General features: G+C 56.1%; 1 protein-coding gene across 2 annotated transcripts in view; it reads left to right on the top strand.

The window, feature by feature from the left end:
• Mgll (monoglyceride lipase) overlaps positions 1-25,000 on the top strand; it is a 67,736-nt gene that overhangs the window by 19,589 nt on the left and 23,147 nt on the right. For both annotated transcript variants that reach the window (XM_077106168.1, XM_077106167.1), the window contains exon 3: positions 6,527-6,633. In XM_077106168.1, coding sequence (XP_076962283.1) covers positions 6,527-6,633 — 107 coding nt within the window. The remainder of the gene's footprint in view (positions 1-6,526; positions 6,634-25,000) is intronic.

Below are 25,000 nucleotides of genomic sequence, written 5' to 3'. Positions count from 1 at the left end.
ACCCATCCATCCCTCCATCCCTCCATCCATCCATCCATCCATCCACCCATCCATCCATCCATCCATCCCTCCATCCATCCCTCCATCCACCCATCCACCCATCTCTCCATCCACCCATCCCTCCATCCATCCATCCCTCCATCCCTCCATCCCTCCACCCATCCATCCCTCCATCCCTCCATCCATCCATCCATCCATCCACCCATCCATCCATCCATCCATCCCTCCATCCCTCCATCCATTCATCCCTCCACCCATCCCTCCATCCATCCACCCATCCCTCCATCCCTCCACCCATCCACCCATCCCTCCATCCCTCCACCCATCCATCCACCCACCCATCCCTCACCCACTGATTCACTGAGTAGCACCTATGGAGCAGGGACAGTCCCTGTGCCGGGGACAGGGTGCCAGGACGAATCAATAAAACACCCTCTCGTCCTCAAGAACCCTCCCCACCCTGGAGGGCAAAGAATGTTGGGTACAAGATGGGGACAGAGGCTCCGGGGTCCCCGGGGACACCCTGAACCCAGCGCAGGAGAAGCCGGTGAGGACTTCGGATCTCACCGAGGAACGGAAGGGTCCTGGGGTAGGGACAGAGCTGGGGTCCCGTGGAACCAAGGGGCTTGTCTGTGGCTGAAAGACGGATCGGGCAGGGCCAGGGCGGGAGGGCTGAGGGATAAGCTGACCCGGGCTAGGGGGTCTTTGGGGTGTGACCTGACCACTCTGTGACGTGGAAATGTCCCTGGTGGCTTCCTCTTCTGGATCAGTAACGCAGCAGCCGAGGGGACAGACTCGTAAGCCCTCCCAACTGGGCTCACTTTTTGCTGGGTTCCGGTCTCCTAGCTGTGTGACCTTAGGCAATCTGGTTGGCCTCTCTGGACCTCATCTGTAAAATGGGGAAAGTGAACCATCCCCACCTCACGGAGTTTCTGTTGACAGCAAGTGTCACCTGCCCACCTTTGCCTATTATTTATTTAGGGAGGGGTACCAGGGATGGAACTCAGGGGCCCTCGACCCCTGAGCCCCGTCCCCAGCCCCGTTTTCTATTTTATTTAGAGACAGGGTCTCACGGAGTCGCTTTAGCACCTCACTGAATTTCTGAGGCTGGCCTCCACCTTGTGATCCTCCTGCCTCAGCCTCCCAAGCTGCTGGGATTTGGCAGGAAGGGATCCATGTGGAGGATGAAACAAGGGGTTCGGCTGAGTGACTGGGATGATTCGGAAACAAGCAAGAACCGAGAATGTACCCTGGCCCCGGGAGACTGCGGGAGGAGGCTGTCCTCCGTCCTTCCTCTGGTGTCGCTCATGAGGGCCCCCTCTCAAAGCTGCCTGAGTGTAGGAACAGACATTCTGTCTCTCTCTGGCCAGACATCATTTCAAAAAAAAAGCAAGCCCTTCTCGTTTTCCAGATCTTTCCTAACGAAAACAAAGCAGATTTCTCCTTAGGTTTTGCACTCTGTGCTCAGACATGCTAAGAAGCCTCATGATCCCCGGCTCTAACAGAGGAACAGACTCCTGGGTGGAGCCAAGTTCAAAGTTCTGTAGGGAGCAGGAGGGGACCTCAGAGGTACTGTGAACCCAATGGACCCCCCCCCCCATGGCCGGAGCTTACCCTTTACACTTTAAAAGCAAGGAAATTGAGACTCAGAGAGGTTGTTAGGTCACTTCATCTCCTGGAGGCCGAGGCCGGAGGCCCGCCATGTAGAGGCCAGCCTCAGCCACTTAGGAAGACCCTAAGCCATTTCGAGAGGCCTGGTCTCAAACTAAAATAGAAAAAAAAAAAAGAGGGGGCCTGGGGATGGGGCTCCCGTGGTTAAGCACCCCTGGGTTTCATCCCCAGTTTTTTTTTGTTTTTGTTTTTGTTTTTGATGAGGGAAGAAGAGTCTTATGGTCAGGGTGGAGCACGGATGAAGCAGCCCTGGTTTATACATTCTGAAAAGTTCTGCAGCTTATTCATCTCAGGGCTCCAAATGCGCTTTATCGGGAGCGGCTCCACCTCCCGGGGCTGGGAGCCAAGCAGGCCATCTGCTTCTGGGGCTGGGCCTCCCCCCTCCCCCCTCCCCCTCCCCCTTGGGTGAAGTTCCAAGAAAAAAAAAAAAATCTCATCCTCTTCTGCAACCTGATTTTTTTTTTTTTTCTTTTTCCTGTGGGCATCAAGGTTTCTTGCTGCTGTTGGCTGGGGACACCCCACCCCTAAGAGAGAGCAGGGACCATTTTTTCCCCCAGGCACCTGCTCAGAGCCCCCCACCCGCCCCCCATGTCGGTCCCTTGTCTCCTGGTTTGCCTTCTGCCACAGAATCCTGGAGAGCCCTCCCCAAGATGAAGTCACCCCAGGTCACCAGCTTCTGCATTCCAGCCTCTGGGACCCAGAAACAAACCCCCGTGCTGCGGGTGGGGGGGCTCTCCATAGTGGCTTCCTGTGCAGGGGGGAGGGGTGACAGGCAGGGACAACCTGTAGGTTCACCTCCCTGTCTCCCTGGACTATTCTGGACTATTTTGGGTACCACGGGTGGTGCCTTGCCAACCCCCCAAAGCACAAACGATCTCCTTTCTCTTTTCACGGCTGTGACAAGCTCCGCGAGGTGGCAAGCGACTTGTCCCCGGGGCGGGTCACATGCGGTTTGGACTTTCAGAACAGGTCGCTCTGGTGGCGCTCCGAAGGGAAGGTGCCCTGGGGACCCGCACATCTGGGTTTCTTAGTGCAGAGTCACGATTGCTCATCTGCAAAATAAGATGTCCCCTAATAGGGGACATTTCCAAGCGGTGACCAACAGCCAGGAGTGAAGGTGGGCATTCCACCAGAAAGCCCAGAGGCTGTCCCTTGTCAATGACTGGGGGCCCTGGGGCTGGTGGCAGCCGGAGGGAGAGCGGGTGATGGAGGCTCCACCCACAGCAGGTGTGTGGGGGGGAGGGGAGCAAGTGGCGACCCCCCGGGGACAGGAGAAGCTGCTGCTGGAAGCAGCTGGTCTCTGCAAACAGGCTGGCTTCTGGAAGCTTCCTGCCTCTGAGCCTGCCTTTCAAGCCTGGGGGGACCCTCAATGGACACTAATCCCTGGGCCTGGTGGAGGGTTCCTCTGCTCAGTTCTCCTTTAGCCTTGGGGACATAGCAGTAAACAGGACAGGCAAGATCTCTGCCCCTGGGTGGAAACAGGGGAAGCCCAAACAATCCATCAAAAACTTGTGACTGCATAAATAACTTAAGTGGTCAGGAAAGCCCTGGCTGAGATGGCCATGATGGCGTGCGCCTGTCACCCCAGCAGCTGGGGAGGCTGAGGCAGGAGGATCGCAAGGTGGAGGCCAGCCTCAGCCACTCAGCAAGGTCCTGAGCAACTCAGCGAGACCCTGTCTCTAAATAAAATGGAAACAGGGCTGGGGACGGGGCTCCCGTGGTGAAGCACCCCTGGGTTCAATCCCTGGCACCAAAAAAAATCCTGGCCCAGACACCCGCAGGGGGAGGGACGAGCTGGAATGCCAAGATGGGGGGGGGGGGGCAGAGGGTGGCAAAGCCTCAGCGGGTGCAGAGAGGCTCGCCAGCAGCAAGCTCCAGCCGGCTCCAACCTGCTCATGATGGCAGATCCTGCACATCTCTTCTTGGTAACATCTCATTAATAGCTCCAGACCAGCCCTGGTGGGAGCACTGACACTGCGGTTTGGCAAACACACGGGGACCCCCCGCCACCCCCAGTTGTTAAGCATTTAACAGCACACCCCTGATTGGCATATCTAGGCGCCAGAGAGGAGGCTTGGGAGCTGGGGAGCAGGGAATGGAGGATTTCCAGGCGGCCAGGTCTGGTGCAGCTCCTCTGGGAAGTCCCTGGAGGCTTCAAAGCAGAAGGGTAACGTGATTTGATTCCACTTTGCCAGACAGAATCTGCAAAGCCGACTCCGGTCCATCCAGGGAACAAGGAAATGGTGGTGGAAAGGGAGATGGATGGATCAGAACCGGGAGTCCAGGCACCATCTGAATCCAGGGACTAAGGAAAAAAACCACCAGCCACAGCCGAGATTTAAGACAAGAATGAGCAGAGGGGCTGGCCTGTGGGTCTGAGCATGCGCACTGAGTGCTAGAGGCGGAGCTGGGGTAGCAGGGCGTGGCAGTGGGAGGCGGGACTGGAATAGGAGGGCGTGGCAGCAGGAGGCGGGGCTGGAGTAGCAGGGCGTGGCAGCAGGAGGCGGGGCTGGAGTAGCAGGGCGTGGCAGCAGGAGGCGGGGCTGGAGTAGCAGGGCGTGGCAGAGGCGGGGCTGGAGTAGCTGGGCATGGAAGCAGGAGGCGGGGCTGGAGTTGCAGGGCGTGGCAGAGGCGGGGCTGGAGTAGCTGGGCGTGGCAGCGGGAGGCGGGGCTGGAGTAGCTGGGCGTGGCAGCAGGAGGCGGGGCTGGAGTAGCTGGGCGTGGAAGCAGGAGGCGGGGCTGGAGTTGCAGGGCGTGGCAGAGGCGGGGCTGGAGTAGCTGGGCGTGGCAGCAGGAGGCAGGGCTGGAGTAGCTGGGCGTGGCAGCGGGAGGCGGAGCCTGCAGGTGCAGCCTCGAAGAGCCCACTTGTGCCGAGACAAGGCAAAGCCATATTTGGGGCAACCAGCAGTGGGGCAGCCAGGTCCGTCAGGGAGCTCCCCAAAGCTCCACGCCTCTATGAGTAGAGCCCATGGTCCCCCCTGCATGTCCCCCAGGGAGCTCAGTGGCTCCAGAGTGGCTGTCCAGTTCTCCTGGGGCTGCCTTCTGGCTGCCATTGCGTTCCAGGGAGCAGAAAGGGTGGCTTCAGAGAAAGACCCCCGAGGGTTTCCCCACCTGCTTGAGTGCGGAGTGGACTCTGTGGACAGGCAGTGTCAGGCTTGGTGACGTGTGTCTGGTGCCATTTCTTGGGGCCCTAAATGTAACCCTGAAGCTCTCTCCTGGCCCCATGGCCCCTGACCGCGGTGGGGAGCAGATTTATGGTAAGATCTGGCCTCGTCCTTTGACCGTTCCGCAGTTAAACTGTAGCATGAGTTAATCCAGCAGCGGCTGCGTTCCCAAAGGATGCTAGAGTGCTTGAACCATCCCTTCCTGAAGCTTAGCCCCTTCGATATGGAAATAATGACTGGTTAGAGCTTCCAGCCCTGTGGACGGCTGGCCCCAGAAACATCCAGAGGGCAGGTGTAATCTGCCCAAAGCAAAACTGAGAGAAGTAGCCGGGCGTCCTGACGCACACCTGCCCTCCCAGCGACTCAGGAGGCTGAGGCAGGAGGATCTCCAGTTGGAGGCCAGAACCAGCCTCAGCAGCTTTCAGGAAAGAAAGAACAGGGGGGAGACAGATGCTAAAGGTGACTTAGAAACCAAGATAAAATAAAAACACTCCTAAAATAAAATCTGCAGCAGGCAAAACAAACCGGTGCCCTCACCAGTTCCTACAACTTGGCCAAAAGGAATGGTAGCAAGGACACAGGATTCTGAGCAAGTTGGTTATGCAACTCAACCACACCCAGCACCTGGCTTCGGCCCAGGCACTTCTAGGCTCCTACCTTCACAGAACTGAAGATGAGGAGGCCTCTCTGAGATGAGATCTGGGTTCTGAGCCCACCCTAGACCTATCCAGGTGGGGAGATATTCTGAGACACGTTTTTTTAACCAAGGTGCTGTGTGACCCGGGCGGGTGGACTTAACGTCTCTGAATTTTGCTCTCCTCTGTAAAGAAGAGAAAGCATTCAGCGAGGACGCCGGGGAGGATTCCAAACCTGCTAGGTGGCATTAACAAAGGAACTGACAGGTAGTGGAGGCTCTTTAAAATAGCAGCTGTGATGATCCATCTCCAGCGGCTCCCCGCCCCCCAAGCTCACCCCTGACAGCTGGCAGCCAGCGTCTGGAATTCTCTCTGCCTAAAGGGAACTCTGAGCTCCCCAAGGATTTTCTGCTAAGAATCCGAGTCTTGAAAATTGGATATTTAAGAATCAAAATTGGCCACCCCAGGGGAGGGGGGGAAGCAGCCCCCATGGGAGCCTGCCACGTGTGCCCGCCCTCTACCTGGCACGTAACTGTGAATCAGCACAAGTGACATTCACAAGCATCAACTTGCATGTTGCCACCTTCTTTTTCCAGGTGAAGAAATAAAGTTTTGCCGGTTGGTACATGGCCTGGGGCTCCCAGGGAGAGGCAGGATCTGGCCTCCCTTTTGGCCTGGCTCTCAAGTCTAGTTGGTTTTTTTTTTTTGGGGGGGGGGGGACTGGGGATTGAAATCAGAGGTGCTTAACCACTGAACCACATCCCCAGCACCCCCCCACACACCCCATTTTAATAGATTTCCTTTAGAGACAGGGTCTCCTTCCCTACGTTGCTGAGGCTGGCCTCCCTCTTGCGATCCTCCTGCCTCAGCCTCCCCACTGGGATGACAGGTGGGCACCAACATGCTGGGCTCAAAGTCCATTTATTTCCCCCCCATGTGCCAGGCAAGCGCTCGGCCACAGAGCCCCCAGCCCCACAGCCCCCCAGGGTTTGGTCCTGCCGCCGGGTGCGGCGGTCTCTCGGACTTTGCTAACGGAGTTCCTTCTTCCCTCCTTAGGGCCCTTGTGTTTGTGTCCCATGGCGCCGGGGAACACTGTGGCCGCTATGACGAGCTGGCTCAGATGCTGATGGGGCTGGACATACTGGTGTTTGCGCATGACCACGGTGAGTGCTCGGGTGGGGCAGGGGAGGCTGGCCGGGCCTCGTCGGTCCCACCGCCGTCCGTGACCTTTCTGCATGGTGTGACCGTTTGGAAGCCGAGGACGTGTAGTCCCGTGAGCCGAGAAATAGGTGTGACCAGCACGGGCAGGTGACCCTCCCTTCCATCTCTCGAGGGCTCTCGTGCAAAATGGGCCCTGGATTTCTCCCAAGGGACTCCCCAATGGATGTGGTGAGGCTGTTCAAGTCATAGACGCTCAACCCCGGATGCATCACAAGAGGTTCCCAGAGTATGTTCAGCCGGGAGAACAGAAAAAACGTCTCAAAAGGCCACCTGGGCCCCCAAGAAAAACATTAAAAAAAAAAGTGTTCCCGGGGACTCGGGAGGCTGAGGCAGGAGGATCGCAAGGTGGAGGCCAGCCTCAGCCACTGAGCGGGGCCCTGAGCAACTCAGGGAGACCCTGTCTCTAAGTAAAACATAAAAAGGGCTGGGGATGGGGCTCCGGGGGGGGGGAAGCACCCCTGGGTTCAATGAACACGATTTGTAACAACCCTGATGTCTGTAAAATCTGAGGCTGAGTCTAATGGCAGGACCTCGTGGCTCAAGGGTATCCTAGCATCTCGTTATTTAGGCAGACGTCTTCAAGCACCGGGTTTGTGGGGGGTCAGGCGGTTTCTCAGTAAGCTCAGGGAACTGGGGTGCACGCAGCGGCGCTTGATAAGGCCCCGTCCCCAGCCCTTGTTTCTATTTTATTTAGAGACAGGGTCTCCCTGAGTGGCTCAGGGCCTCGCTGAGTGGCTGAGGCTGGCCTCCACCTTGCGATCCTCCTGCCTCGGCCTCCTGAGCCTCTAGATCACAGGCATCCATCACCGTGCCCACACACTGTCCCCGGCCTGTGTCCTATTCAAGGAGATGTCCCCGTCACCCATTGAGCTGGCCTCTAAAGGTCTACCAGGAAGGAACAGAAAGGAGAAGGAGCCCCCAGCCTGGGAGGCTTGGTGGTGGAATCAACTGCTTTCAGGCTTGGAATCGGAGAGGGACACCAGGGTCCTGGGGGGGGGGCGTGTCTGAAGAGGGGATCCCAGGCAGGACCTGGTGAGGGAGAGAGGCAGGGAGGCAGAAGAGGTCCATCTCTGCAGGGGTGTGAAGGCCAGCAATTTTGGGGTTTCCTGTGACACTCTAAATATAGCCCAGGGGAAACCGGGGCTGATGTGCCCACGTCCGCGGGGCCCTCCAGCTGCTCACGGTGACTCACTGGAAACCCCTGGCCTTCCATGCGTGCAGACGGGCCGGGGTGACGGGAGAGATGGGAGGGAGGGCGTGCGGGTCCGACCCGGGGGAGGGCCACAGAGGCTGAATCCCAGAGCATGGTCATTACAGCCAGGCCCAGCAGCCGTTTTGGCCCAAAACATCACCCTTCCCGGAAGAATCGGCCTGTCTGCCCAACACGGCAGGTTTTAAAATAGATTTGCTGCTGGGGGTGCAGCTCAGTGGCAGGGCACCTGCTCAGCATGGGCAAGGCCCTGGGCTCCATCCCCAGCACCACAGAGAATAAAAGGAAACCAAAAAAAACTCATAAACATACACTAGCTGCCGGGTGCAGGAGCTCACGCCTGTCATCCCAGCGGCTGGGGAGGCTGAGGCAGGAGGATCGCAAGGTGGAGGCCGACCTCAGCCATTTAGCAAGACCCTAAGCAACTCAGGGAGACCCCGTCTCTAAATAAAATATAAAAAGGGCTGGGGACGGGGCTCAGGGGTGAAGCGTCCCTGGGTTTGATTTCAGGGACCAAAAATAAAATAAAAATAAATAAATTAAAAGTATGCTTGCGGAGGCCACAAGAGTGTTCCCTTTATTTACCAAGTATAAAGGCGCCCTCCTCCACCATCAGTGAGCTGATTGTGTGCAAATATCTGAGGGAAAGTGCTAAAGAGAGATGTGTGTGTGTCTCTGTGTGAGTGTGTGTGTGTGTGTGAGATGTGTGCAAGTCTGAGAGTGTGTGTGAGTAATGTGAGTGTGTGTGTAATGTGTGAGTGTGCATGTGTATGAGTCTGAGTGTGTGTGTGTGAATGTGAGTAATGTGGTGTGAGTGTGCCTGTGTATGAGTGTGTGAGTGCATGTGAGTCATGTGAATGTGAGTGCGTGTGAGTGTGTGTGTATGAGTGTGTGAGTGTGCATGCATGAGTGTGAGTATGTGAGTGTGTGCATGAATGTGAGTGCGTGTAAGTGCATGTGAGTATGAGTGTGAGTGTGTGTGAGTGTGCATGAGTGCATGTGTGAGAGTGTGTGTGAGTGTGTGCATGACTGTGTGTGAGTCTGCATGAGTATGTGTGTGTGGGTGTGTGTGCATGCATGAGTGAGTGTGTGAGTGTGTGCATGAATGTGAGTGCATGTAAGTGCATGTGAGTATGAGTGTGAGTGTGTGTGTGTGCATGCATGATTGTGTGAGAACGAGTGAGTGTGTGCGTGAGTGTGAGTGCGTGTGTGTGAGTATGAGTGTGTGTGTGCATGCATGAATGTGTGTGTGAGAGTGAGTGTATGTGTGAGTGTGTGAGAGTGTGTGGGTGTGTGTGCATGAGTGTGGTTATGTGTGCATGAATATGTGAGTGTAAGTGTGCATGAGTGCATGTGTGAAAGTGTGTGTGAGTGTGTGGCATGACTGTGTGAGTGTGTGAGTATGCATGTGTGAGTGTGTGCATGACTGTGGTGTGTGCAAGTGTGAGTGTGTGTGTGCATGAGTGTGTGAGTGAGTGCATGTGAGTGCAAGTGTGTGAATGTGTGTGATTGTGTGCATGAGTGTGTGTGGTGTAAGTGTGTGCATGAATGTGTGAGTATGAGTGTGTGAATGTGTGAGTGTGTGCGTGAGTGTGAGTGCATGTGAGTGTGAGTGTGTGAATGTGTGTGATTGTGTGCGTGAGTGTGTGTGGTGTAAGTGTGCATGAGTGTGTGAGTATGAGTGTGTGAATGTGTGAGTGTGTGCGTGAGTGTGAGTGTGTGAAGGTGTGTGTGAGTGTGTGCATGAGTGTGTGAGTGTGTGTGTGAGTGAGTGTGAGTGTGCGTGGTCTGTTCTTTCTCTGTAACTCAGGAGCAGGGGGAGGCGGCAGTGGCCAGGCGTGTCCGGGGGCGGCCCCGAGGTGCGGTCTCCCCCAGGCCGGGGTCCCCCGCGGAGGGAGAAAGAATATTTAGAAGGTTCGGGGGACGGAAGCGACGCTGCGCTGCAGGGGGACAGATTTGAGTCCAGGTTCCTTGAGGGATGCGGTTCCAAAATAGATCGCCACCCGTTTTGCAAGGAATGTGTTTCTGTGGGAAATGTTTGAAAAAATGTGTTGACAATTTTTCTCTTTTTTTTTTTTTGGCTTAATAACTATGAGAGAGACACAGAGTGAGTGGCCCTCCAAGGGTTCCGCTCACGGGGCCACCTCTGGGCTTGGGTGGCCGTGAGCTTGAGACAGGTCTAGGAGGATGGCAAGGTGGAGGCCAGCCTCAGCCACTTAGTGAGGCCCTCAGCCACTCAGCAACAGCCTGTCTCTGAATAAAATATTTAAAAAAAAAAACAGGCTGAGGATGTGGTCATTGGTAAAGTCCCCCTGGGTTCAATCCCCTCTATGGATTTGCTCTAGTTTGGATCTGGAATGTTCTTCCAAGGCCCGTGGATTAGAAACTTAGTCCTCAGTTTGGTCACTATTGGAAGGGGATATCTCCTTTAAGGGGCGGGGCCTAATGGGAGATTTTAGGTCATTGGGGTCATGCCCTCAAAGGAAATTATGGGGTACTTCTTTCTCTTCCTCTCTCTCTCTTGTCCTGGCCATGAAGTGAGTAGCTTTCCTCCAGGACATACTCCCCACTATGATGTGGTCTCTGAGACTTGGCCACAGTCCCAAAGCAAAAGGATCTGCCACCAACCACGGACGGCAGGGCCAAATGGACCTTTCCTCTTTATAAGTTGAATTTTCTCATCCCTTGTGTTACAGTACGGAAAAGCTGACTGATGCAATATTTAACAGCTACTTATTACTACCGCCGACCTCTGGCCACATCTCAGTTACCTGCCCATGACACACACGGGAAATTCTTGGAACTCTTATTTCCTAATACCTGAAACCTGCCTCGATGGAACAACGTCGTCGACGTCATTCTGTGACCATACTGTACACGTCTCTCATTTTATTTCTGTCTCAGGAATTCAAATGGGTAGCTTCAGATTGTCTTGGGGGATCCTTTTTCTGTCTTATGGGAACAGAATCCCCCCCAGGGCTCTCATTTCTCAAGGAATCTGTTCATCGTTCCTTCAAGACACGTGGATTGAGTAGTATCGTCCTGGGGGTTTTCACGGTGGAGTAGAGAAAGGAACGAGTCAGGGTTGGGAACCTCGATGTAAAAGTTCAGTTCCAAATGGGTTTTTTGGACGTTTTGCCCGTCAGGAGCGGTCCGGAATTTTACAACTGCCCCCTGGATGAGTGACTCGGACACAGTCTTTGTGACCTTAAGGGACCAACCTCAGTTTTCTCACCTGCAGCAAGAGAAGAATCAAAGTCTCTTCCTGTCTCTTAGGGTCAGTAGGGAGATTTAAAATGAAATAGGGCTGGGGACCGAGCACGCACGAGGCTCTGGGTTTTGTTTTATCTCTAGGATTGTAAAAAAAATAAATATAAAAAGGAATGAAATAGGCGGGCGTGGCGGGGGCACGCCTGTCATCCCAGGGGCTCTGGAGGCTGAGGCAGGAGGATGGAAATGGAGGCCAGCCTCAGCCACTTAGCGAGGCCCTAAGCTGATCACTGAGACCCTGTCTCTAAATAAAATAGAAAAAGGGCTGGGGACGGGGTTCCGTGGGTTAAGCACCCCCTGGGTTCCGTCCCCAGCACACACACCCCCCCAAAAAAAAGGGAAGAAGTAGGGTGTGTGCTGGCTTCTGGTACCCACGTCCCTTGCAGATGCCACATGTCCATGCGGGGCTCCTGCTGAAACCTGGCGGGTGGCTCCGGGGAAGAGTCTGTTTTGCGAGCCAGAGCCTCTCTGAAGTGGGAGCGCGAACAGCATGTGACCAGGACACGCCAGCCCACCGAGCACTAAAAATAGACGGTGGCGGTGCTGCCAACTGTCAGGGCCAGCCGGGGAGCAGCTGGGGAGAGCGGGGCAGAGCGGCGCCCAGCAGGGTCCCCCCTGGAAAAAGGAGCCACCAGCTGGCCCCACGAGGCTTCCTCCTGAAGCCTCCGTGGCCATTTCCAAATGGCCACCGGCTGGGAAATAAGAAGTGACCCGTGTCCCCCTCTGGTGACACCCTGTCTCAAGGCCTCCAGAGCTTGGACTTAATTTCAGTTCTGCAGGTCGCCTCCGAGTCAGGTAGAGCCACTGGCTTTATGTGGCAGGGGAGAGCCAAAGTCTGTCACCCCAGCAGCTCGGGAGGCCGAGGCAGGAGGATCGCAAGGTGGAGGCCGGCCTCAAGTCACTGAGCGAGGCCCTGAGCCACTCAGGGAGACCCTGTCTCTAAATAAAACAGAAAAAGGGGCTGGGGAGGGGGCTCAGGGGTGGAGCACCCCAGGGTTCCATCCTCAGGACCCCCCCCCCCAAAAAAAAGTAGCTTCTGTGACCAGTGTCCTCAGGGTCCCCGTGACTGCCACCATGTTCTGGAAGCGGCAGTGATGGCTTGTGCCTGTAGCTGGAGAGAGGCCACCAGTCCTTGAGAGCATCTCGCCGCACCCCCTGTGCAGGCGGGCACCCCCAAGTCAGTGGCTCTGGGAAGCAGAGCATCATGGGAGGACTGGCCTGGCCCGTGGCACCTGCAAAGTCGGGATCCTCCCCCCCACCCCCGTGCTGAGCCGCACTGCGCAGACTCGCTGCTCCGCACCGCGCAGACTCACTGATCGGCACGGAGCCACCTTGCACTTAATAGCTGCTCAACCAACGCTCAAGTTCAGACTCGGCCTGCGGGGGTCTAACTTTGAACCTGAGGGTGGGCCCCGTGGAAGAGGAACCCACGGTGCTTCCCCCACCGGGAAAACGCGTCATTTTGATGCCAGTTCTGTTTCCATGGATTGTTGCCTTCAAACCTTGGAGCAATACAGCCAGGCTGGCGATGGAAGCTAGCTCAGAGATGCCAAGTAACTTGCCCAAGGCAACACAGCCATTAAATAGCAAGGCGAGATACAAACCCCTGAACCCTTTCTCCTTGCTTGATTGTGACAGGGCCTGACCAGAAAACTCCTCTCTCTCCCTCTCTCTCTCTCTCTCTCTCTCTATCTATCTCTATCTCTCTCTTTCTCTCTCCTCTCTGTCTCTCTCTCTCTCTCTCTCTCTCTCTGCACCAGGGACTAAACTCAGGGGCCCTCGACCCCTGAGCCCCGTCCCCAGCCCTATTTTGCATTTTATTTAGAGACAGGGTCTCCCTGAGTTGCTTAGGGCCTCGCTTTTGCTGAGGCTGGCCTCCAACTGGCGATCCTCGAGCCTCGGCCTCCTGAGCCGCTGCGATGATAGGTGTGTGCCACGGCACCGGCCCCTTGGCTCCTGTTTGTTATGTGCCAGGCTGAGAGATTAATTATGCATTTGTGAGTGGCACAGGGACCCCGGTGAGGGGTAAGGACCGGCCCAAGGAGATGGTCGGCGATAGCCGGAGCAGCCTCGGCATAATAGAGCGCCGAGGTCCAACTGACCTGGTATACCCCAGCCTCTGGGGTTTCAACCAAGAGGTGATTTAGAACCACGGAAACGGTTAGAAAGGGCTGCCAGGAGCCTTCTGGCTCCTCTTCTGCTGCAAGGGTGACATTTACGACTTCCAGCGCTTGTCTTTTCCAGAATAATGTTCTCCCCCCAGCCCTCTCCAATCATTTGTCATTGACGTGATAAATCAACTGTTCCTCTCATTGTTTTCCTGTGAAATCTATCTGACTTTGAAAGGCCTTTGGAAAGAGCAAGAGAGAGAGAGAGAGAGAAAAGAAAACTGTGGGTGACTCCCCTGTTCTCCCCCCCACTCCCCGTATCAACAGAAGCTGTTAGAGATTGGCACTTGGTCTTGCAGAGAGGGTGAGAGGCTGTGGGCTGAAATATCCAAAGCTGCGTCGGCCGCTGCGGGGGACCCGGGGCACCAGGCAGACTGGGTTTCAGCCTCCGGAGCCGCATCCACATTTCCCTCTTGGCCCAAGATGGCTGCAGGCGTTCCAGCCATCACCTTTTGCACTTATCCTTGAGATTCAGAAAGGAAGCCCACTTCGACTGAAGAAGCCTTTTCTGGAAAAATTCATCCATCCACTCCTTCCCTATTTCCGTGATGTGGATTTGGTCACATGGCCACACTGACTGCTGGGGAGCCTGGGAGATACAGCGGGTGACCTGGGGACGTTGTTGGGCCATCTGAAGAAAATCTGGGTGTTGGGTATTGGGTAGGCAGATGACAGCCTCTGCCAGTTACTCTGCCCGCTTTGGGGAAGTGACAGGTTTTCCATTAACCACTGGGATTAAAAAAAAAAAGTCACCTCTGATAAGCATATTGACTTAGTGGGGGGGGGGGCCTGAGTGGACGGGGTATAGAACTAGGAAGTCGTCCAGGTGATGTCCAGGGGCCACTTGGGGACAACAGAAGTTTGGATGCATTCTCAGGGGACCGCAGTGGGGGAACTAGACCTGCCACTTTGTGTTGGGAGCAGTAGTGACACATATATTCAAAGCCACCCGAGTCCCCGCTGTTCTGAGTCACACTGCAAACATGTGGGGGCCCCCCGTGACTGACTGAGGTGCTGCCAACCCTCCATTCAGAGCCCGACGCTCAGAACTTGTCATGAGAAGACCCTTTGAGACCCATCTGGGGCGTGGGAGGCCGCGGAGGTGGCTTGGTGGCAGAGTGACTCTTACCTTTTTTTTTTTTTTTAAAAAAAAAAACCACAGAATGAACCCAGGGGCGCTTCACCCCTGAGCCCCGTCCCCAGCCCCTTTTTCTGTTTTATTGAGAGACAGGGTCTCCCTGAGTGGCTCAGGGCCTCGCTAAGTGGCCGAGGCTGGCCTCCACCTTGCGATCCTCCTGCCTCAGCCTCCCGAGCCGCTGGGGTGACAGGCGTGGGCCCCCCCCACCGCGCCCGACTGAGCTGTGAGCAAATATCGAAATTTCCCCTTTCCTTAAATATCCTTTGTCCCCTCCACAAAGGACTCCGAGTAGGGCTCATGTGACCACAGTTTCAACTTTGGCTTGTCCCTTGTCGCTGACTCAGGAGAAGTGAAATGGGGTTGAACTCGGGATTCCTCTTCTCCTTTTCCCTCTGAGGTTAAGCAGTGCGTGGGGGGTGTCCCCGTGGGGACCCAGAGGCTGTGTGGGCGGAAAGAGCAGAACCCGTGTCCCCGAGGGCGTGTCTCCTCAGGGAGTCACCAGCCGAGAAATGACACAGAAACCACTTCACTTGGATGACCCCCCCTCAGTGGCTGAATTCATTTTATTTATTTGTTGGTGGGCACCAGGGACTGAACCCAGGGGTGCTTCACCCCTGAGCCCCGTCCCCAGCCCTATTTTCTATTTTATTTAGAGACAGGGCCTCGCTAAGTGGCTGAGGCTGGCCTCCACCTTGCGATCCTCCTGCCTCAGCCTCCTGTGCCCCTGGGATGAGCCTGGGCCTCTCTGGACCTCTGGTTCCATCTTGGTAAAATGGAGATCAGCCACGCCCAGAAGTATTGGTGCAAACACAAGTCACTTAACACATGAATTAAGACCCCCCAGTGAGAGAGCTGAGGAGTGGCATCTTATGGTTGAGGAGAGTCAGCCAGAGGGGAAACGAGGTATAGGGCTTCCGATAGACGGATAAGGTCAGCCTCCATTTCGGGGGGCTCTGAATTCGACCGACGGGGGATTAAAATATTTAAAAATAAGAAGTTAGCGGGGTGCGGTGGTGTACATGTGTCATCCCAGTGACCCGGGAGGCTGAGGCAGGAGGATCGCAAGGTGGAGGCCAGCCTCAGCCACTCAGCAAGACCCGGTCTCTCAATAAAATATAAAATAGGGCTGGGGACGGGGGTCAGGGGTGAAGCACCCCTGGGTTCAGTCCCTGGTACCCAAAATAATAATAATAATAATAATTAGAATAAAAGGTTACGGTGGCAGCGAGGTTCTGTGACCTTACCTCTTCTCGATATTTCCTAAATAAACCCTGACACTATTGTCAGCGTTTCTTCTGTGCTAGGTGACACAAGTCACCTAGGGGTGATTAGGGTATATTTCAGAGGATGGGCGTAGGCTCTCTGCAAATATGAGGCCACTTCCTACCAGGGATTTGAGCATCTGTGGCTTTGGATATCCCTGGGGACCCGGGGGGTCAATCTCCCTCAGATACGGAGGAAACGCGGTGCATGTGGGTTTCCTCTCTGATGTCACCTTTTATGGGTGCGGGAGGCACAGCAGGGTGGAGTCCCTAAAGGGGGACATTTTCTCCTGTGGATCTAAGCAGCTCCTTCTGGGCAGGGGGGGGTAAGCGTGCTGGGGACGTGGGTGGCAGGCCCAGGGTCCCAGTCAGGGGGAGGCTGGGGCCTCCACTGTGTGTGTGTGGGGTGCACCACTCAGCGGCCATCAAAAAGAACTGGTAGCTGGGTGTCAAGGCCACACCTGTCCTCCCAGCAGCTCGGGAGGCTGAGGCAGGAGGATCGCGGGGTGGAGGCCAGCCTCAGCCACTTAGCCAGGCCCCATCTCTAAATAAAATACAAATGGGGCTGGGGACGGGGCTCCAGTCAAGGCTCCCCAAGTGACTGACGTGTGCTTTCCAGGGGAGACCTAAGAACAGGAGAAGCATTTCTGGGAGCCATTTCTGATAATTGCCTCTTTCTCTCCGGGTGGCGTCTTGGTGGCACTTAGGGAATTGTCTTGATGGCTCTGATCCAGGCATCACGGCTCTGTTAAAGGACCCTTCCAGCCGCGGATGTCCCTGCTGCCCCACCCCCCACACACACACCCAGCTCCTTCATTTCCATATCCCCAACACCTCCCGGGTCCCTGGTGTCGTGTGCAAACGCACCAACTCCAATTACCGTCCCCTCGGATTGCAGGCTGTCACAACCCCTCCGTTTGCCTTTATGCATTTGTACCACGGTGACTTCGAGTTTTTGTGCTCTTCTCTGGTTTTTTAAAATCTTTGTGGGTAGATGGACAGAAGGCTTTTATTGGAGTCATTCATTTTTATGTGGTGGATGGAACCCAGGGCCTCACACCGAGCTAGGAGAGTACCCTGCCACGGAGTCCCTGTCCCCAGCCCGTTTTAGGTTTGATTTTAGAGACAGGGTCTCGCTGAGCTGCTTCGTGTTAAAATTGCTGAGGCTGGCCTCCAACTTGCGATCCTCCTGCCTCAGCCTCCCCCAGCCATGACGATTTTCCAAAGTGTGTGCCACCGCCGTGCCCTGCTTGGTCTCTATTTTTTGATGAGTCGCTTTTGAAAGTACAGCATGAGACGGCGACACGGTGAGGCTTGGTGGGAGGAGAGACGGAGATCAGATCCCTAAATGCACAGATGAAGAACTCTAGGACCAGAGAGGGCAAGGGGTCTTTCTCAAGTCCACCCAGCAATTGAGGGGCAGAATGAAATCTTTTTGATTCCCAGCCCAGGGTCCCAAGCCATCTATTGTGTTCTTTGTCCCTTAGATGTCCTCTCCACAGCCAACCAAGAAGACAAAACTGCCCCCGTGTCACCAGGAAGCAAACCAGACATGGAAGTGGCTTCTCACTGGGAAGCCACCACCCTCCATCTGTCCCCTCTTCCCCCTCTGGCTCTGCCCCACACACGTAGCCAAGGGATCCTGTTCCACCCAAGGGAGACTGTGTCCCTCCTCTGCCCCACACCTCCCATGGCTCCCACCTTCCCTGGTCAAAGTCGGAGTCTCCACAAAAGCCTGGAAGCTCTGCAGGATCTGGCTCCACCCACAGCTCCACCCCAGGCTCCACCCACAGCTCCACCCCCGGCTCCATCCTGGCTCCACCCACAGCTCCATCCCAGGCCCCACCCACAGCTCCACCCCCGGCTCTACCCTGGCTCCACCCCTGGCTCCACCCACGGCTCCACCCCAGCTCTACCCCCAGCTCCACTCCTGGCTCTATCCAGGCTCCACCCCTGGCTCCACCCACAGCCCCCCCTCCAGCTCCACCCACAACTCCACCCACAGCTCCACCCCCAGCTCCACTCCCAGCTCTACCCCCAGCTCCACCCTCGGCTCTATCCAGGCTCCACCCCCTGGCTCCACCCCCTGGCCCCACCCACAGCTCCACCCCTTTCATTTGAAATGAAGCCGAATTGGAAATAAAGGAATAGAGAAGGGCATCTGGGCCCTTTTCCTTTTATAATGAATGTCACCTACATCTGTCAATTTCCAAGGAAACTGATGGCAGGGAAGCTTGCTGAAACTTTGCTTTGGTCCTGGTCAGTCAGGAGATGGTTCTTATTTGAGGGTCTTCATCAAATGCTGTACTTCACAAGTTCTGGTGAAAATGTTGATTTTTTTTTTTAAATGTTCTTTTTTGCTGGGCGCCGTGGTGCACACCTGTCATCCGCACAGCTTGGGAGGCTGAGGCAGGAGGATCACCATGTGGAGGCCAGCCTCTGAAACTGAGCGAGGTCCTAAGCAGTGAAATCCATCAGGCCTGTTCTGAGAGTCGGCTGCGCCTGAGCCCCATGCTGCACTCGGAGGAGTCAGGATCTGGGTCCAGGGAGGCAGGCTTTGCTCGGGTCCCAGGGATCTCAACCCATGGAGACCCGTGCTTCATGCTGCTGAGTGACAGTGGGACTGGCATGCATGCAGAAGGCAGGGTGAGGCCGCAGGGCAGAGGTGATGTCTATGAGGGTTTTGAAGATAGAATAGGAGTTTGTGAGCTTGGCAGAGGAGGGTACCGTTCCTGAGCAGAAAAGAGGCCGTGAGCTAGGGGTGGAGCCAGGGGTGGAGCCAGAGGTGGAGCCGGAGGTGGGGCCAGGGGTGGAGCCGGAGGTGGGGCCAGGGGTGGAGCCAGGGTGGAGCTGTGGGTGGAGCTGTGGGTGGAGCCAGGGTGGAGCTGTGAGTGGAGCCAGGGTGGAGCTGTGGGTGGAGCTGTGGGTGGAGCCAGGGTGGAGCCAGGGGTGGAGCCGGGGGTGGAGCCAGGGTGGGGCAGGGGTGGGGCCAGGGTGGCGCTGTGGGTGGAGCCAGGGGTGGAGCCAGGGGTGGAGCCAGGGTGGGGCAGGGGTGGAGCCAGGGTGGCGCTGTGGGTGGAGCCAGGGGTGGAGCTGTGGGTGGAGCCAGGGTGGCGCTGTGGGTGGAGCCAGGGGTGGAGCCAGAGGTGGAGCCGGAGGTGGGGCCAGGGGTGGAGCCGGAGGTGGGGCCAGGGGTGGAGCCAGGGTGGAGCCAGGGGTGGCACTGTGGGTGGAGCCAGGGGAGCCAGGGGTGGAGCCAGGGTGGGGCAGGGGTGGAGCCAGGGTGGTGCTGTGGGTGGAGCCAGGGTGGGGCAGGGGTGGAGCCAGGGTGGGGCAGGGGTGGAGCCAGGGTGGCACTGTGGGTGGAGCCAGGGGTGGAGCCGAGGGTGGAGCCAGGGTGGCGCTGAGGGTGGAGCCAGGGGTGGAGCCGAGGGTGGAGCCAGGGTGGGGCAGGGGTGGAGCCAGGGTGGGGCAGGGGTGGAGCCAGGGTGGAGCTGTGGGTGGAGCCAGGGGAGCCGGGGGTGGAGCCAGGGTGGGGCAGGGGTGGAGCCAGGGTGGCACTGTGGGTGGAGCCAGGGGTGGAGCCGAGGGTGGAGCCAGGGTGGCGCTGAGGGTGGAGCCAGGGGTGGAGCCGAGGGTGGAGCCAGGGGTGGAGCCGAGGGTGGAGCCAGGGTGGGGCAGGGGTGGAGCCAGGGTGGGGCAGGGGTGGAGCCAGGGTGGAGCTGTGGGTGGAGCCAGGGGAGCCGGGGGTGGAGCGGGGGTGGAGCCGGATCCTGCGGAGCTTGCAGGATTTTGTGGGGACTCCAACTTTGAGCAGGGAAGGTGGGAGCCATGGGAGGTGTGCAGCAGAGGGGGACACAGTCTCCCTGGGATGGGACAGGTATGTGTGGAGGGCAGAGCTGGAGGGGGCAAGAGGGGACAGTTGGGGGTTGGTGGCTTCCCAGTGAGAAGCCACTTCCATGTCTGGTTTGCTTCCTGGTGACATGGGGCCATCTTCTTCCAGCGTCCCCGAGTGGACTTCCCTCCGCGTGCATCTTTGTCCTCGTCTGTCTTTTAAGACACCAGCCGTATTGGATTAGGGTCCCCTGAAGGACCTCATTAAGGGAACTGCATCGGCTCTTTTAAGGACCTTGCTCCACATACGATTTCACTCTGAGGTCCCAGCAGCTCAGGAGGCTGAGGCAGGAGGATCGCAAGGTGGAGGCCAGCCTCAGCCACTTAGCAAGGCCCTGAGCAACTCAGCGAGACCCCGTCTCTAAATGAAATATAAAAAGGGCCGGGGACGGGGCTCAGGGGAGCCCCCGCCTAGCAGGGAGCTGTAGTTTTGCAAACAGAGCTGTCATTTTGCTATCACGCCGTGACACTGGATTTGGGGACTCTGGGCACAGAGGCAGGAGGAAGGGAGGGTTCCCGAGGGGAGCTGTGGGTTTGAGCAGGCTTCGCACAGGGGGTGAGGAGGTGTTCCAGATGGAGGAGGGGGCGTGCACACGGGTGCAAGGAGGACTGAGTGGGTGGTCCCTGGAGCCCGGGAGGATCGAGATCAGAGAACTGGGCCCCCGGCCAGGGGCCTGTCCCTTGCCCAAGTCCCAGGCTACACCGCCAGACATGCCCCACACCCAGCCCATCAGAGGACAGGAGCTGAACCGGGGTCCCGGGAGCTTCTGAGTAGGAGGGACAGACACAGAACAAGAAAGAGAGGAGCCGGGTGCAGTGGCCCACACCGGTAATAATCCAGGCAGCTCGGGAGGCTGAGGCAGGAGGATCGCAAGTCGGAGGCCAGCCTCTGCGACTGAGCGAGGCCCTAAGCAACTCAGTGAGACCCTGACTCTAAATAAAATTTAAAAAGGGCTCAGGGGTCAAGTGCCCCTGAATTCAATGCCCAGTAACAAAAAGGAAAAAAAAATTAAAAAGAGAAAGACAGAAGAACTTTCTAGAAGACAGTAACTCCACTCCCAAGAGGGCTCAGTCCCTGATATAAAATAAGAGGCGTCCAACTCAGAGACCTTCTTCTGTAGGGAAAAGGAGGAAGGAGAAGAGCCATCTCGGTGGATAGGAGGTGGCAGAGGAGGGAAGGGTGGCGAGGTGCCCTCCGCACAGAGACAGGAATGCTGGGCGGGTGGGTGGGGTCCAGGTCTCCAGGGGACGGGGCCTCATGACCCTGAGAAACAGAACAAGGATCACTGTGTGGCACCGAGTGTTGGCAAGGAAGCGGGGAGAAAGGCCACTCACCCAGGGTGGGACCGCAGGTTGGTGCGGCCACTCTGGAGAGCAGGAAGGAGATGCCTCAGAAAACTGGGAATGGACAGCCAGGGGACCCGGCTGTCCCACTCCTGGGTTTATACCCAAAGGATGTAAATCAGCACACGACAGGGACACAGCCACATTGGTTGCTACAGCAGCTCAATTCACAAAAGCGAAGCTAGGGAACCAACCTCGGTGCCCCTCAGCAGATGGACGGATAAAGAAAGTGTGATCTATATACACAGTGGAATATTACTCAGCCATCAAGAAGGATGAAACGATGGTCAATGGATGGAGCTGGAGTGAAATAAGCCAGTCCCCAAAACCAAAGGCTGAGCGTCCTCTCTGATAGGGGGTCGGTCCTGCCTCATGGCTGGTTTCTCAGTCTTAGGAAAATGGGAATCCGGGCCTCCTCTCCATTCCAATACTTTTCTTTTTCTTCCTAGTACCCAGGATTGAACCCAGGGGTGCTTAACCCCCTGAGCCCCGTCCCCAGCCCTTTTTTTTATATTTTATTTAGAGACAGGGTCTCACTGAGTTGCTGAGGGCCTTGTTCAGGGGCTGAGGCTGGCCTCCACCTTGCGATCCTCCTGCCTCGGCCTCCCTAGCCGCTGGGATGCCAGGTGTGCGCCCTGGCGCCCCAGCTTTCTCTTGCTTTCTGATGATAGTTTTTTCTGCAACCTTAGTGGGTCAATGCAATTATCCCCGATGTCAGTTTTCACAGACAAGAAAACCAAGAATCCCAGTAGTGACTAGTTGGTCAAGTTCCCCCCGCAGCTACCAAGCAGCAGTCAAGATTCAAACCCACGTCTCACCCCTTTGCTTCCGGTCTGTGTTGTTTCCGCCGTTTTCCAGAAATTCTGCCCATGTAGATGGGTTTGATGACACAGGGGCACGTGGATCCGTCAAAACATAGTCTCTCTAATCTATTTTTCCAACCCAAATAGCGGTGACAGAGAGAGAGAGAGAGAGAGAGAGAGAGAGAGAGAGAGAGAGAGAGAGTCGTTTAAAAATCAAGCTCGTCTGGATTTAGAATTCAGTATTCTGCAAAATCTGGGTCATGTTGCTTCTTCTTTTGACATTTTCCCCTCTCTATAGGGTTCAAAGAATATGCAAGTTTTTTTTTCTTTTTTTTAACATATATATATATCACAGTTTTTTTTTTTTTCCCTGAATGTTCAAAGGCCCTGGGGTCGCTTGGAAAGCCAGGGGCCCAAGCCTCATCCTGGCTACAGACTTCTGGTTCCTTGATCCACCGCATCCTGGAAGTTTCTGGGGGTGTGTGTGTGTGGGGGGTGAATGCGTGTCCCCCCCCACCCAACAGCTGTCACCTGGGTAGAAGCTGCCAGAGGTCCCTTTGTCCCCAGGCGACTGGATCCCAGAGATGCAAGACAGAAGGTGCCGGGTTCCTGCCCAGAGCCTCACCCTTCCTGAAAGAGGAGGCTCAGAGCCTCCCTGGGTTCTTTGAAACCCGAATCGTCCTCCTCCCTCGAGAGAGAGAGAGAGAGAGAGAGAGAGAGAGAGGGAGAGGATCTGACTTGGGATCTCTAGCCATATGCTGAGCGTTGGCATCTTGATCCGTCTCCCAAGCTGTTGTTCAATTAGTAAAGAAATTAATTTCTGCTTCTATCTGCTCTGCAAAATGGAGAGCCGGGCTCCCGGGCAGCGGAGGTGACATAGATATATCCGTAGACACCAGAGGAGGTGACCCGTCCCCCACCGCCTCCTTTGGTGCAGGGGAACCAGGAGATCCAGAGGTGAGACAGGGGGGTCCCCAGGGTCCCCCGAGAGGGGAACTTTGGAAACCATCGGCCAGCCCAAGAGGAGCCAGTGGCTTTTGTTGTGGGAAACAGACTCTCTCCCAGGCCGACAAGCTGAGATCTTGGACCTTCTGCCATCTGGGCGGGGGTTTGTATTTTTATTTTTTATTTTTTTTAGAAAAAGAGAGAGAAGAAACGGAACCTCTCTGCCCCCGGGGTCCCCTGGCCCTGAGGGGGGTGACCCACGCTCTCGTCTAACTCACCTTAGATGGCCCCCTTTGGCTTGTGGCCCTTTCTGTTCCCCTGGAGTTGGGGGGGGGAGCCTGATGTCGTGTTTGTTTTTAGTGCTCATGGAATGTTCCGGTTCGTGGCCGTAAATGGACCTATAAGATGTCATTTCCTCACTTTTTTCAAAAACTAGGGATTGGACCCAGGGGTGCTGAACTCCTGAGCCCCGTCCCCAGCCCTTTTTCTATTTTATTTAGAGACAGGGTCTCACTGAGTGGCTCAGGGCCTCGCTTTGGCGGAGGCTGGCCTCCACCTTGTGATCCTCCTGCCTCGGCCTCCCGAGCTGCTGGGAGAACGGGTTAAGCAGCACTGGGTTCAATCCCGGGTCAAGTGGCCTCCATGGGACTCTGTGCCCCGCTGGTGGACGCCAGGTCCAATACCGGCTTGGCATCTTCGGACGCACTTGCCCGCACAGGGCTGGACGGGCAGCCACCAGAAGACTGAGCAGCAGGCCCAGCGGGCAGCAGTGGACAGAGAGGGACAGATGGCCCGTCTGTGGCCTCTTGGCGGGCAGGCTGGCGGGGGACTCGGGGCTCAGGCCGCAGGATGCCTCCGATCCTGGCAGATGGCTCGTGCCCAAGGACACTCTTTGGCCTCCTGTCCTTCTCAGCTCCCAACGCCCACCCCCACACGGAGAGTTTAGTGAGCATGTACTACGTGCCCTGCTCTGCGCAGAACTCTGTATCCTTCCCCGGATTGCAGGTATACAACAAGCGCTTCATAAGCAAGCCTCTTCTGCCACATTATAATGTCCCTAGCTGAATGTGCAATAGCGCTTGGTCATCTTCTCCCTTCACCAAACAGCACAGGGAAAGGGGGGGGGGCTGCACCCTGACCAGGCCCAGACTGGGCAGAAATGTACAAATCTGTCCCCTTGATTGGAGGGAAGTTTGAACCACCCCCCACCACCACCACCCGGGCAGAAACCACTTCCTGTGTCTGTGTTCGCGGCACAACTGGGTCCTTCTACTCTCTTGAGACAGAAAACGCCGACCTTTGGCCTTTGTCGAAACCACCAGAATCCTAAGATCCACCTCCCAGACTTGCTGGGCCTTTCTCTTCTGAAATATGAAAGCTATAGAGCCAGGTGTGGTGGCGCACGCCTGTCAATCTCAATGGCTTGGGAGGAGGCTGAGGCAGGAGGATCGCAAGGTGGAGGCCAGCCTCAGCCACTGAGTGAGGCCCTGAGCCACTCAGCGAGACCCTGTCTCTAAATAAAATAGAAAAAGGGGCTGGGGACAGGGCTCCGGGGTAAAAGAAATGCTTAACTTACAAACTCCAAAAGATCACGTGAAATCCTCTGGGGATTGTGCTTGATAAATCACAGACTCCCACACAAATCTCAGGTGTCATTTTTTCCGGCTTTTCTAAGGCTTAGTCTCTTTTCCTTACTGAAGACTTGTTTTTTTTTCTTTTTGTTCCCTGTAAGAAAAGGAATACTAAGTAGAACAGGTTTTCTGAGAAAAGAAAGGTTAGAGGATTCCCAGGGTCTTCTTATTCCAGCCTAAACAGGATCATGGGCTCTCCGGAGGCCTCCTGGGGGTCATTCTCTCTGCACGTGGGAGGATGTTTTCAAGCTGGAAATGTTCTGTGGGATTTATTTTTTATTTTTGGTACCGGGGCGCTTAACCCCTGAGCCCCATTCCCCAGCCCTATTTTGTATTTTATTTAGAGACAGAGTCTCCCTGAGTTTCTTAGGGCCTCACCGAGTTGCTGAGGCTGGCCTCCAACTTGTGATCCTCCTGCCTCAGCCTCCTGAGCATCCGGCTTAGAGTATGCTTTTTAGAGAGGCAGAGGGATTAAAAGGCAGCCGGGCACAGTGGCACACACCTGTCCTCCCAGCAGCTCCAGAGGCCAAGGCAGGAGGATTGCAAGTTGGAGGCCAGCCTCAGCCACTCAGCGAGGCCCTCAGCAACTCAGCAGGACCCTGTCTCTAAATAAAATAGAAAAAGGGCTGGGGACGGGGCTCAAG

The sequence above is a fragment of the Callospermophilus lateralis genome, chromosome 20, assembly GCF_048772815.1.
Source record: "Callospermophilus lateralis isolate mCalLat2 chromosome 20, mCalLat2.hap1, whole genome shotgun sequence".
Lineage (NCBI taxonomy): Eukaryota > Metazoa > Chordata > Mammalia > Rodentia > Sciuridae > Callospermophilus > Callospermophilus lateralis.
This window is presented reverse-complemented; position numbering and strand designations above follow the sequence as displayed.